The sequence below is a fragment of the Amblyraja radiata genome, chromosome 28 (genome assembly GCF_010909765.2).
Source record: "Amblyraja radiata isolate CabotCenter1 chromosome 28, sAmbRad1.1.pri, whole genome shotgun sequence".
Taxonomy (NCBI): Eukaryota; Metazoa; Chordata; class Chondrichthyes; order Rajiformes; family Rajidae; genus Amblyraja; species Amblyraja radiata.
In genome coordinates, this window is record NC_045983.1 from 8,495,636 (window position 1) to 8,510,759 (window position 15,124).

The following is a 15,124-nucleotide window of genomic DNA, read 5'->3' on the forward strand; positions in this document are numbered from 1 at the left end:
TGTAGAAACAAGGAACTGCAGATGCTGGTTTACAAGAAAGGGAACATTCGATTAGCGCAGTGGTGCAGCAGTAGATTTGCAGCCCTACAACACCGGCCACCCAGGTTCGATCCTGACTACGGGTGCTGTCTGTTTGGAGTTTGTGCGTTCTCCCCTTGACCGTTTTCTCCGGGTGCTCCAGTTTTCTCCCACACTCCAAAGACGTACAGGTTTGTAGTTTATTTAAGAAGCTTGAGAAACATCTTCTCCTCCCTTGCCCACACCAAGAGCGATGGTTGCATGGAACAATCTGCCAGAGAAAACTGGCACAATGGCAACATTACAAAGACATTTGGACAAGTATTTGGGTAGGAAACGTGTGGAGGGACATGAAGTGCTGGAGTAACTCAGCGGGACAGGCAGTATCTCTGGAGAACACGGATTGATTTGGGTCAGGACTCTTTTTCAGACTCTTTTTATGTTGTGAACCAGCACCTGCGGTTCCTTGTATCGACGTCCAAGGTTTTGAGGGATAGGGGCATTATTTGGGGCATCTTGGTCGGCATGGGTGGGTTGGGCGAAGAGCCTGCTTCTGTGCTGTATGACTCTATAACCCTACGCCGTTGAGTTTGGACTAGAGCATTGTGAACATAGAGCAAGATGGACAAGCCATTTACTTCTTGCAGATGCGTGCTGCAGAGGCAATGGGGCAATTGTTATCCACTGGTTGTGCATTCTTATCTTCCATTATATGTTAATAATTCTCTGGAGGCTAACTAGTGCTTCTAAGGATCTGGAGATTGCAGGCTGGGTGCTGAAGGAGGGTCTCGAAACGTCACCCATCTATGTTCTCCAGTGATGCTCAGTGGTGGTCAATAGTGCTTTATTTGTCACATACGCAACTGCGCAGTGCAATTATTTTGGCATATATCACACATGCGGGCATCGCTATTGTTTTGGCGCCATTATTCAAAGTCCGGTCGGCCCGCGCGCTCGATGTACCGGAGCAGTTCCCACGATCCGACGTCCCTCTCCTCCCGTCTCCTCGCCCGGCCATCTTTGTGTCCCGGGGTCACCCCCTGCAGCCGACCTTGAAAGCGATGTAGGTAATTCCCCGGTTCACCTTCCCACAGGTCCTTGCTCCTCGCGTCCCTCCTGCTTCTGCCATCCGACGAGCCTACGGGCAAGGTCCCACCAACCTTCGAGCCTTTGGGTGAGGTCCTACTGACCTTTGATCCTTTGGGTGAGGCCCCGTATCCGCGGCACTTCAGGAAGGGCTATGCCACGCAGCACCTCGGGAATACTGCCTGACCCACTGAGTTACTCCAGCACTTTGTGTCCTTTTGTGTATTAACCAGCATCTGCAGTTCTTTATGTCTGCAGGAAGTACCCGCCTGATCCCTGGTGCCCCAGTGCGGGCAGCTAGCAACCTGGGTGGTCCTCTATAAACACCAGCGACTGACATTCCTCTCCTCTTCTGCTTCTCTTCCAGGATTTGGCTTTGTAACTTTTGAAAGTGAAGAAGTTGTTGAAAAAGTCTGTGAAATCCACTTCCATGAAATCAATAATAAAATGGTAAGTGGCTGCGGTTCGGATCGAAGGAAGGCCTATTCCCGCACCTTTGTCACACACTCCCCTTCAACACCCTCACGCTGTTCCACGCAGCGTTACACAGAATATCCAGCAGGAGGTGCTGGGTGGGGACTGGACATTTTATGCCACACACAAACACCAAATCCACACAGACACACAGACACATAGCCACATACGAGCGATCGCGGGCATATGCACAGGCAAACATGTAGATGCATGCGAGCACATGCACGCACGGACAGATGTACACATCCACATGTGTGTGCGCACACACACACGGGCGGAATCATGCACACATACAAACATGTGCACACCTGTGCGTACACACACCTACATTCACAGACACATGTACACACGCAACATCCAGCCATATGCGCAGGCACATGTACACTTCTACACTCACACACACAAACAGACACAGACACACACACATGCGCACATCCAGGCACACATCTATGCGTGCACACGCACACACACAACACCTGGATAAATTGTTTTCTCTGGAATGCTGGAGATTGAGGGGAGACCTGATATGAAGTATATAAAATTATGAGAGGCAGAGATAGGTTAGGCAGTCAGAACCTTTCTCCCAGGGTTGAAATAATATGGATTAGAGGGAATAGCTTTCAGGTGAGGGGGTCAAAGCATGAAGGAGTTGTGCTAGAAATGAAAGAGATAAGAGGTGACTAAAAGAGATTGACAGGATGTTGATAAGGAGTAATGAAAGAGGGGTGAAATGTAAAAGACAGAGGGTGGATGTGGGTGGAAGTGGTGGGTGAGTGGGAGAAACAGGTGTGGCCTAGGATGAATTGTGCCCTCCTTTACCCTATGGATTAGGCAGAATGGTCTGGAAAGCCTTTCTGAATCATGTAGCGTGTGGTAATAATGAGCTTTGCGGAGCAGGGCTGAAGGGTCTAGTGTGGAAGCTACCTGCTACACTCACAGTAGCTTTACCCTGGCCAATAATATGCAGCTGGGAGCCGCAGGCTGTGTTTTTTCATAATTGCCTCATTGAATTTTAATTTTAGCTTGCAATTAAGGAAAAAAAAAATCACATCAAATGATGTTCCCCTTTAAAAACCATATGGTCACATCCCTTCAGACTAATGTTGAAGAGATTAAGCTCCTATTTCTATTACTCCAGCATTCACCAGAGGCCGCAGGCTTGGCAGAGACTGGGCCCAGGGGCAGCCGTGCTAACAGCCGGCCTCTGGTAAAAGCCTTGTACATTCTCCACTGGAGCAGTGAACAAGGCTCATCGGTTCGCCTTTCCTCACAACCTTGCCTCCCCAAACTCCCCTCCCTCCTACTCTGTTTGTTCAGAGATAACCAGGACGACACAGTCCAGACCCAGAGGAACCTCAGTACAATAAGGTGAGGGCCTTACACCAATCCAGACAGAACAAAATTCCCAATCAGCATGTTTATTCAAATATTTATTAGAACGTAGAACAGGTTTTACAGCCCACAATGTCTGTGCTGAACACTATGCCAATATAAGCTCATCGCCCATGTTTGCATGTGATCCACTTCACTCCATTCCACCCAACAAACAGCAAACAATGGCCTGTTTCCTTTATCATCGTTCACTTTTAGCAAATCTTTCATTAATTGCTCTTTATCTCTCTACATCACAGTCTATATCTCTAGTTTCCCTTATCCCTAACCCGTCTGAAGAAGAGTCTCGACCTGAAGTGTCACCCATTCCTTCTCTCCAGAGATGCTGCCTGGTCCCGCTGAGTTACTCCAGCATTTTGTGTCTATCCTCCATTCCATAAGCCTCCTAAATGCCACTATCGTACCCGTTATGGGCCAGTCCCACTTAGGCGATTTTTTTCAGTAACTGTCGGCGACTGTCATAGTCGTAGCAGGTCGCTGAAAAACTGTCGACTGAACCCCCTTATGACAATGTCGACGACAATGTCTACAACAACCTACAACAACCTACTACCTAGTCGACAGCAAGCTACCGACAACAGGAGACCCATTAGGACGTCCACCTACGAACACCCCTACGACAACCTACGTCCACCCGCGACAAGCTACGACAAGGTAAGAAAATTCAGTCGCTGGTACCTGTCGCCGCTCGATGTAGGTTGACGTAGGTAGTCGCCAATGGCATTCACCGAAGTCCGCGCCGGCTACAACGTACGTCATCCTGGCGACAACCTACGACAGCACCAACGTCAGGAGAAGTCAACCTACGACAAGCCCACGTCAGGAGAAGTCAAGCTACGACAAGCCCACGGTCGCCGACTGTCGCCGAAAAGTATTGAACATTTCAAAATCCAGCGGCGACCAGAAAAAACGCTACGATTCTTTGGGCGACTGAGGAGACTACACAGGGGACACTCCAGCGATCATGTGGCGACAGCCTAGTAGCTTGTAGTCGCCTAAAAAATCGCCTAAGTGGGACAGGGGCTTTACAGGTGCCTAACATCCACTCTGTGATAAACATGTCCCACACATCTTCCTTAAACTTGGCCCCTCTCACTATAAAACACCGCTCTCTAGTCTTTGACATTTCCACCCTAGACGAAAGAGGCTCTGAATGTCGACTCTTTCTGTGCCTCCAGTGTTTTTGTTTTATTTCTTATTTTTAAACACAATTAACAAACATTTAGACAGGTACATGGATAGAACAGGTCTAGAGGGATATGGACCAAACACAGGATGGTGGGACTAGTGTAGATGGGAACATATTTGGGTGGTGGGACTAGTGTAGATGGGACGTTGGCCGGTGTGAGCAAGCTGGGCCAAAGGCCTGTTTCCATGCTGTAAGGCTCTATGACTATGACATTGCCATCTTGGGAAAGGGAATCCGCACAAATAGAGTGATCCCACCTGGTCCACTGTTGAAGATATTTTTTCTCAACGGCCATTTCAACAGCAACAATATTTTAGGGCAGCACGGTGGCACAGCGGTAGAGCTACTGCCTTACAGCGCCAGAGACCCGGGTTCGAAACTAGAGGTGCTTGTCTGTATGGAGTTTATACATTCTCCTTGTGGCGTGTGTGGGTTTTCTCTGAGATCGTAGGTTTCCTCTCACACTCCAAAGACGTACGTGCAGGTTTGTAGGATAATTGGCTTGGAGTAATTGTATAATTGCAATGATCAAGGAAAGGTGGAGCCCACCGCGGTCCACTGTTGGCTGTGGGCTTGGTGAATGACCAGCTGTACAGACAGTGAAACTCAACAGGAGGACAGTGAAACTTGTACAACGACTAGGGTGGGGGAGGTACAGCGTCTCTGGATCACAGGATAGCACTGATCCCACTCGAGTGATCACGATAAACTGTGAAGGCATAGTGAGCTGATGGAACAAAAAAGCACAGCCCATTGATCGAGGGAGAAATGGAGGATTGAAACATCATTGCATTCCTGTAGCACCTTCCACAATGTCTTGCTCATGAAATATTCTCAAAGTGCAGTCACTCGTGTAGGAGAGGCCAGGCGCCAGACGCATCTTCTTCTGGGTTATCTTATCCAGATTGAAGAATGGTCTCGACCCGAAACATCACCTATCCTTGTTCTCCAGAGATGCCATCTTCGTTGTAAATCAGCATCTGCAGTTCCTTCCTACATATTTCGTGTTGCCTATCTGACCTGCTGAGTTACTCCAGCACTTTGTGTCCTTTGGTGTATTAACCAGCATCTGCAGTTCCTTGTCTCCTCCCACAGATGTGGCCTGACCTGCCTGAGGACTTCCGGTCTTCAATGGTTTATTGTTGCGGGTGCGCCTTGTCTTGCGCGCCTGCTCTGTGTGGCTCTGTGTTACACCTTCATCCCTGTGCTCAAGCACATCAGGCCATGTGCACTGAGGATTACTAGGTTATATCCAGAGGACTCAATAAGGCCAGCGACAGATGCAAACATTGTGACTGATGAATAGATAGTTTGTTTGACCGTGATCCGTGTGCATGTCTGCACATCTACAAAACCGCTTCCAAAGGCTTAAGCTCTTCACCCTCCCCTGACACTTTAATACAGGACATACAAAGGCTGTGTCTGAATTCTGGTTCAATTTGCCGCACGCAGGCCCTTAGTGAGTGTGTGATAACTGCTGGAATATCCCACAGTCCCACCTGGAATCAACCTCGCCCGTTTAGTTTAGATTAGTTTAGAAATACAGCGTGGAAACAGGCCTTCCGCCCCATCGAGTCCACGCTGACCAGCGATCACCAGGACACTAGTTCAATCCTGCACACACTGGGGATAATTTGCAGAAGCTAATTAACCTACAAACCTGCACGTCTTTGGGAGGAAACCAGCGCACCCGGAGAAAAACCACACGGTCACAGAGAGAACGTGCAAACTCCGTACAGGCAGTACTTGAGGTCAGAATGGAACCCGGGTCTCTGGCGCTGTAAGACAGCAGTTCTACCGCCATGCCACTGTGCCGCCCCCAATCACTGCCGATCGACTCCCTTTCATATTCACACCCTCCTCATCTCCTTTCACCCTAACTCTAAAGCTCACACAGAGGGTGGTGGTGTATGGAACGAGCTGCCGGAGGAGGTAGTTAATGCTGGTATCACAGCAACTTATAAAATACGTTTACACAGGTACATGGATAGGAAAGGTTTCGAGAGGTATGTCTATATCTGGGGGGAGTTGATACTATAATGGGGAGAATGAAGAAAGTTGGATTAGATCAGTGGTTGCTGGTCAGCATGGAATCGTAGGGCCGAAGGGCATTCTTCCGTGCAGTACCTTCTACACTGCTGTGGGTGACATGTCGACACACCGCTCTAACTGGGCACTCCCGTCCCTTCCCACACCACCGCCCCATCACAATTCCTTTGTAAGACCATCGTTCACTTTCACAGTAATGGGAAAGCCAATTGCACTGCTACTTGCAATTAAAACATTCCAGGTCCTCTGTCAGTGTAGCATAGCAACGGCGATACGCGCCTAAATATTTACATAATGAGAAGAACTTGCTTGTCCCACTTATTGGGATTCTCTCTGGTAACAGTGCTTCATGTTCGGATACGATCAAAGTCTTCATCTGGGAGCAGCGTGGAACAATCTCGTCGCTTGTGTATTTGAGTTGTAAATTCTACAGCACAAAGGTAGTGAGGGACCTGGTTGCTAACAACATCAGATTGTGCTAATGAAATCTCTTCATCCCGTTTCATTTGGGGCCTTCCATCTGCGACCTCCTTGCAGACTGAAAATCGAAACTGGAGCAGAGAAAAAGGAGATAACAGGATCAATATCATTAAAAAATATAATTAATAAACCCGTTCCTTTGCCTTGCGAAAGACTAAAAAATTAAACAAATGTAGTTTAGTTCAGAAGTACAGCGCGGAAACAGGCCTTCAGCCCACCGAGACCGCGCCCGCCAGCGATCCCCGTAGATTAACACTAGCCAACACGCACTAGGAATAATTTACAGTTATACCAAGCTGACAATATTAGCCCACAAACCTGCACGTCTTTGGAGTGTGGTAGGAAACCGAAGATCTCGGAGAAAACCCACGTAGGTCACGGAAAGAACAGCACCCGTAGTCAGGATTGAACCCAGGTCTCTGGCGCTGTAAGGCAGCAACTCTACCGCTGCGCCACCGTGCCACCCCCTGTTCCCCTGAGTTTTGTTTTATACCCAGGTTTTAACCTAGGAATTACTCTGTAGAGAGATCGCCTTTAATTTCCCCCGCAGTGCGCTCCACCAAGAAGCGGGAACCTCGGGCCAGTCCTATCAGTACTTAGCAGTCTGTATAACACCAAACCCTGCCAGTGGACTCCTCTAAGCCAAGTGGAAACTGTTAACTGGCATCTCCATTCCATTCAGTCCCCTTGCCAGGCTTGCTTTATCACTGGGTCGTGTGCAACCTGGGAAAGTGTTGTACTACAGGACTTTGTGACACCTACTTCAGATTTGCTGAGGCAAAGTGCAGGGCACTGTAGCAAACAAACGGAAGTGTCCTCGATGCAGTCGGCATTAATAAGGAGAGCTGCCAAGACTGGGGTGGAATGTCATTGTGCAGCTCTCATTAGCAGACAGACGGTCCCAGAGATGAGACACGGGAAGGAAACGTAGGAGGACCTCAGCTCCCTGGAGCTCCATTTGAGCAAGACAGGTGGATATCGTTCAGCCAGACTGCAAAGAATATTTGTTTAATATGTGCAATGGCAAACATAGCTCCAGAAATGACCATTCCCCGCAGCTGGGAAGCTGCTGACCTCAATACCCAGTCACCATTTTAGTTAGTTAAGGGCCTGCCCCACTTGGGCGTCATTTGCGCGTCACGCAGATGGCGCGCGAAGATTTTGTACATCCCAAAATTCTGGGGCGCCGCGCGCGACTGCGCGTCACTGCCCACGTCACCACGCACCATGCGCGTGTAATGCGCACCATGCGCACATCTTACGTCATGACGCATGAATGATGTCGCGTAAATTACGTGCAAATGACGTCCAAGTGGGACAGGCCTTTTTAGTTAGCTTATTGTCACGTGTACCGAGGAACAGTGAGAAGCTTTTGCTAGAGGAAAACTGGTCATAGGAAAGACAATTCATGATTACAATCGAGCCGTCCACAGTGATAAAGGGAATAACATGAATAACGTTAGTGCAAGATAAAGGCAGTAAAGTCCGATCAAAGATAGTCAAAGGGTCTCCATTGATGTAGACAGTAGTTCAGGACTGCTCTCTAGTTTCTATACCTTTTGCCCGATGGAAGAGGAGAGAAGAGGGAGCAACCAGGGTGCGACTCGTCCTTGATTATGCTGCCGGCCTTGCTGAGGCAATGGAGTCAATGGAAGGGAGGTTGGTTCGTGCGACGGCCTGGGCTGTGCCCACAATTCACTGCAACCTCTTGCGGTCTTGGATTGAGCTGTTCCTAAACCAAGCCATGATGTGGCCCGATAAAATGCTATCTGCGGCGCATCTGTAGAAGTTGGTGAGAGTTGTAGGGGTCGTGCCTTCTGATGAGGTAGAGAAGTTGGTGTACATTTTAATGACCACAGCCATGCCTGCCACCATTTACAAGGGAATAAAGATGCAAGGTCGCATTTTCAGAGCGGCACCCAGTGCAGTTGGTAGAACTGCTGCATCGCAGCAACGGAGACCCGGGTTCGATCCTGACCTCGGCTGCTGTCAATGTGGTGTTTGCACATTCTCCCCGTGACCACGTGTGTTACCTCTGTTCCGTTTAGTTTAGAGATATAGCGTGGAAACAGGCCCTTCGGCCCACCGAGTCCACTCCGACCAACGATCCCCGCACACCAACTCTATCCTACACTGACTAAGGACAACTCACAATTACACCAAGCCAATTAACCTACAAACCTGTATGTCTTTGGAGTGTGGGAGGAAACCGGAGTTCCAAGAGAAAATCCACGTAGTCAGGATTGAGCCAGGGTCTCCGGCGTTGGTCCTAGACTCTCCCACTAGTGGAAACACCCTCTCCACATTCACTCTATCCAGGTCTTTCACTCTTTGCTAATTTTCAATGAGCCCCCCCCCCCCCCCATCTTTTCGATCAACCAATTCAATGGATCCTTAATTATGAGCCCGATAAATGATTTCTCTCCTCGCTTTCTCTCTTGCCATGTTTACTGTGTAAATCATTCCTGAGAATGTGTGTGTATCGCTGTTAAGCCCAGCACTTATCACATAACGCCAGAGGATGACGGATGGCTGTAGCCCATTAAATTGCTCTGTGGCCCTGGTTATTCTGAAGAGAAAATGCCCAGCATCTCTCATCTTTCCATATCACTAGACATCCTCCACGCTTGGCAAATTGTGCCAGGGTCTTGGGGTTCACCATGACTTTTTATTTATGTTTCCATTCACACACTCCAAATTTTCAAGCCAGGCAGTCTTGCTGGCAGACCTGAAGATGTAGTCATCTTGACTGCAAAGAGTAGCAATGTTACAACATTTTGAGATTTTAAAAATCAAGTCTGCAATTTATCCCATCAGATAAAGCATAAAAAGAAGTTTAATTTGACACCTAATTCACTTTCATATCTCAAGTATTTAAAATGTTATGGCCATTTTCATACTCGGAAATTAGCATCTTGTTCCCTATTGATTTTCTATGGACATAACAAAAAAGCTGTGATCGTCGACAGTCAAAAGCCCATAACCTTCTTAAAAATTAAGAGAACTGAATGAAATTTTCAGATATCGTAGATTGAAGCATTCTGAAACAAATATAAAATAATCTTACTTGGATGACCTGAAATTAAAGCATATAATTAGTTAGTTACCCAATTGTAGCTAATTTCACTTCAATTACTAGATCTAAACATCTATCCATTTCTTAATAAATGATTAACATTTTTAAATAGCCTAAGTGTCCAAATAATATTCACAAATAATTCACAATAAAACATGATTTTATTGGCCAAATTTACATTAATTTATAGGCCAAATGGAAGGAATTTAGTGTTCAATTGCTGTAAATTAAAGTCCATTTAAATCAGCTTTCTAGTGGGATCCTGTGAACGCGCTGGTTTAGAACGTTCACATTGCGGTAGATTTGTGCCCTCAAATGCCCAGAAAAATACTGCGGGATAAAATGAGCCCAAAATTAGCTACTCGCAACATTAAACTTTGTATAAAGGGATCTTAAGAAGCCCTTTTTAATGTAAAAATAAACAGCCTACCTTCTGTTGTCCCCTGTATGAGATCCGGCCGGTTGCCGGCGGTCGCGAGTTTAGAGGTTAATTTTTTAACTACTATAACAATTAGATAAAGCCCTTAAAAGTAATAATAGCTAAAGCGACGGAATCTTCCAGCGATTTTTCGTTAATAATTAACTAGGCTGAACATCCTCGATTTGAACAGCCTAGGGAAAATCGCGTTTTAAACCCGCCCCCCTCTAAACGGCGCCAAAATCGCGCACACCCGCAGCGACAGATTTTCAGCGACGCTTCAAGTACGTTTTGCAACATACCTACAAAGAGCACCTCAGAATTTCTATCCACAGCAAGCCACACAGGCCCTGAGTTCCCTTGCCAAACATTTAATTCCTTTAATAAACTAAAACCTTTAAATAAGGTATCCTTAATACAATACAATACAATAGGAGTTTCATTTGCCAAGTCAGTCATACAATGAAAAGCAACGGAACACACAAAATACAGTTTAACATAAACATCCACCACAGTGACTCCTCCACATTCCTCACTGTGATGGAAGGCGAAAAAAAGTTCAATCTCTTCCCTTCTTTGTTCTCCCGCGGTCGTGGGCCTCGAGTCTTCCGTTGACGGGACGATCTTGGCTCCCATAGACGGCAGCGTTTGGGCCCTCTGCGTCGGGGCGATCAGCTCCCACATCGGGGGGGGGGGGGGGGGGTGTCATCTCCACCGCGCCAGGCGATTGGTCCACGGGTCGTTGGAGCTCCTGACCCGGCCTCTCCCGAGACTGCGAGCTTTCGATGTAAAGTCCGCAGGTCTCGGTTGGAGCGAACCCAGGCAAGGGATCGGCTCCAATGTTAAGTCCACGCCCCGCGGTGGGGCTCAAACCGAGAAGGCCTCCAGCTCCACGATGTTAGGCCACAGAGCGACCGGAGATACGATCCGGAAAACAATTGCATCTCCGGCAAGGTAAGAGACTGAAAAAAAAAGTTTCCCTCGACCCCCTCCCCCTCCCCCCACATAAAACAAACCGGAGAACATTTACACAAACTTTTTAAACGCACTAAAAATAATTTAAAAAGACGAAAAAACAGACAGACTGTTGGCGGGTCTGCCAATTGTGCGGCGCCCCCTGGTGGTATATTTTACCATCGCTTTAAAAAAGAACACGGATAAGAATTAAAGAACGCAAAGTCCTGGTGTAACTCAGCGGGCCAGGCAACATCTTCAGAGAACATGGAGAGGTGCAGTTTAGTTTATCGTCGTGTGTACTGAGCTTTTGTTACGTGCTATTCGGCCAGCAGATCAACTATACAAGGTTATACTCGAGCTGTCCACAGTGTACAGACACAGGATTAAGTGTGTAACGATTAGAACAAGATAAAGTGCAGCAAAGTCCGGTTAAAGATAGTCTGAGGGTCTCCAATGAGGTGGAAGGTGGCTCTCGTTGTTGGTAGGATGGTTCAGTTGCCTGCTGACAGCTGGGAAGAAACTGTCCCTGAATCTGCAGGCATGCGTTTTCACACTTCTGTACCTTTTGCCCGATGGGGGAGGGGAGATGAGGGAGTGACCGGGGTGCGACTCGTCCTTGATTATGCTGCTGGCGTTGCCGAGGCAGCGGGAGTGTAAAAGGGGTCAATGGAAGGGTTTGGTTTGTGCGATGGTCTGAGCTGCGTCCACAATTCGCTGCAATTTCTTGCAGTGTTGGATGGTGCTGCTCCCAAACCAAGCTGTGATGCAAGCCAATAAAATGCTTCCTGCGGCGCATCTGTAGAAGTTGGTGAGAGTTGGGGGGCATGCCAAACTTCCTAAGCCTTCTAAGGAAGTAGAGGCTTTCTTGGCTATTGGCTTAGCTAGTCTAGAACAAGTTGTTGGTTATACTTACCCCTAGGACCTTGAAGCTTTCATCCAACTCTACTTCGGCCCCGTCGATGTATACCAGGGTATGTGTACCACTTCCGTTCCTGAAGTCAATCACCATCTTGTTCAGAGTCAGGACCGTGCTTAAACCAGCAACTGCAGTTCCTCGTTTCTACGTGAATAAGAATTGCCCTTAAATCAAACACCTACTTGTCCTCCGTTAATTAACAAATACTAATCACACTCGAGACCACATCCCACTCCAAATGCGGCTAACTATAACGCAAAGTCCATACTTTTGCTTTGTCTAATTAGGTGCAGTTGGAAAAAAGCCACCGTTCCCTTTCACTCTGCAACAGAAAAGCCTTTGTGATTGTTATTGAACACTTTCCATGAACTTGTTGGCAGGAATGCATGGGGATGGACGGGATTAGGCTGACGCTGAAGGGGGCCAGATGGAGATAGGTGGAAAGAGACTGGCTCAGAGCTACTGTGCCGCACTTTCTCTCTAATTACCGAGGCAGAGTGATATGAAAAATTTGTCTCAGTACATCTGCAAAGTAATATTGTTCACTGTGACATTGTCACTGTAGCAACAGAAGATTGACACTCGCTGCCTGGTCTCCGACAAGTATTTTCTGTCAGAAACTAACTCCTGTTAAATCCCTGCTTTGTTAAGATGTTGCGGCATTATGAATAGGATCAGTGCACATTCTGAACAGATGTCGCCTGTGTGCTGGCTTGGATTTAGAGGTCTATAAATAAAGCTTGTTGCAATAAACTTGTCAGATTCTAACTCAAAGCATAAAGCGAGTTGACTCACAAGCTCCCATTACCTGAGCTGTTTGTCAAAAAACAAACCCAATTTAAATTTGTTTGATGGAATACTTTTCCTCGTTATCTCCTGGGCTGTGGTCCCTGGGAAACTGCGATTCCATCTCATAGACCATAGACTGCTGCCAATCTCAGCCGTCAGATTAGGTGTGCCATGCCGGTGGAAAATCACAAGGGGGATAGATAGGATGAATGCACTTTTTCATAAAGCTATGTCCCTCTGGTTCTCGATTCCCCTACTCTGGGCAAAAGATACTGTGCATTTACACAATCTTTCCCCCTTGCACGAAATCCAAGGAGAGATAGCTGAATGGATATAAAATTGGCTTTATCGGAGGAAGAGTATTTTTCCCCCCAGAGTAAGGGAATCAGGAATTAGAGGGTAGAAGAAAGGGACTGAAGATGCTGGTTTACAAAAAGTGCGGGTTGAGCTGCATCTGTGGAGAACATGGACAGGTGATGTTTCAGGTCTTAGCCATTCTTCCCGGAATTAAGAATTAGAGGGCACAGGTTTAAGGTGAGAGGGGAAAGATTTAATAAGAACCAGAAGGGGCAACTTTTTAGTTAGACAAAAATGCTGGAGAAACTCTGCTGGTGAGGCAGCATCTGTGGAGCGAAGGAAATAGGCAACGTTTTGGGTTGAAACCCTTCTTCAGTAGACATTTTGTCTACCTTCGATTTTCCAGCATCTGCAGTTCCTTCTTAAGCAACTTTTTAGTTACTGCCAGTCACCGCCAGAGACCCGGGTGCTGTCTGTGTTGGGTTTGCACGTCCTCCCTGTGATCACATGGGTTTCCTCCTCCGGGTGCTCTGGTTTCCTCCCATATCCCATAGACGTGTGGGTTTGTAGGTTAATTGACCTCTGTAAATTGCCCCTAGTGTGTAGGGAATGAATGGGAATGTGGGAAAACATAGATCTAGCGTAGATTCGGTGGGCTGAAGAGCCAGTTTCCATAGTGTATCTCCAAACTAAACACTTTACATGAAGATCGACCAAGTAACTGGAGACTCTCAATCAGGAGACATGGGAGGGCAGTGGAGTGTTGAGCCCTGTATCAGAAGGGGAAAGGTCGATACAAGGAACTGCAGATGCTAGTTTACAAAAAAAGACACAAAGTGCTGGAGTAACTCAGCGGGACAAACAGCATCTCGGGAGAACGTGGTAGAAGCATCCTGACTTATCCATGTGCTCCAGAGATGCTGCCTGAACCAGTTCTGCCTGCTCTAAACTAAACCGCCGTTATTCCAGCACTTTATGTCCTTTTTTATCAAAAGGGAAAAGCCCTATACTCCATTGAATTGCTGTGGCACAGCCCATTCAGGCCATTCAGCCCATCAACTGGCTTGGCTGTTGCTCTAACGTTTGTCTGATTATGTCTTTTGTTTCTTCCCCCTTTCCCACCCCTCCCTCCCTGACTCCCCCCCTCCCTCCTTCCTCGCTCCCCCCCAACAGGTAGAATGTAAGAAGGCGCAGCCGAAGGAAGTAATGTTCCCGCCAGGAACAAGAGGCCGGGCCCGGGGTTTGCCGTACACCATGGATGCATTCATGCTGGGCATGGGAATGCTGGGTAAGATCACAGCTACACTCCGTTACATAGAGTAATAAAGTGTGGAAACAGGCCCTTCACCCCAACTTGCCCACACCGGCCAACATGCCCCATCTACACTAGTCCCACACCGGCCAACATGTCCCATCTACACTAGTCCCACACCGGCCAACATGTCCCATCTACACTAGTCCCACACCGGCCAACATGTCCCATCTACACTAGTCCCACACCGGCCAACATGTCCCATCTACACTAGTCCCACACCAGCCAACATGTCCCATCTACACTAGTCTCACACCGACCAACATGTCCCATCTACACTAGTCCCACACCGGCCAACATGTCCCATCTACACTAGTCCTACACCGGCCAACATGTCCCATCTACACTAGTCCCACACCGGCCAACATGTCCCATCTACACTAGTCCCACACCGGCCAACATGCCCCATCTACACTAGTCCCACACCGGCCAACATGCCCCATCTACACTAGTCCCACACCGGCCAACATGCCCCATCTACACTAGTCCCACACCGGCCAACATGCCCCATCTACACTAGTCCCACACCGGCCAACATGTCCCATCTACACTAGTCCCACGCCGGCCAACATGTCCCATCTACACTAGTCCCACACCGGCCAACATGCCCACACCGGCCAACATGTCCCATCTACACTAGTCCCACCTGCCTGCATTTAGCCCATATCCCT

The 15,124-nt window shown here is 47.8% G+C and overlaps 1 protein-coding gene across 9 annotated transcripts in view; it reads left to right on the forward strand.

Moving 5' to 3' along the window:
- LOC116988793 (RNA-binding protein Musashi homolog 2-like) overlaps window positions 1-15,124 on the forward strand; it is a 181,781-nt gene that overhangs the window by 59,576 nt on the left and 107,081 nt on the right. For all 9 annotated transcript variants that reach the window (XM_033045700.1, XM_033045702.1, XM_033045705.1 and 6 more), the window contains exons 2-3: window positions 1,472-1,554; window positions 14,315-14,429. In XM_033045700.1, coding sequence (XP_032901591.1) covers window positions 1,472-1,554; window positions 14,315-14,429 — 198 coding nt within the window. The remainder of the gene's footprint in view (window positions 1-1,471; window positions 1,555-14,314; window positions 14,430-15,124) is intronic.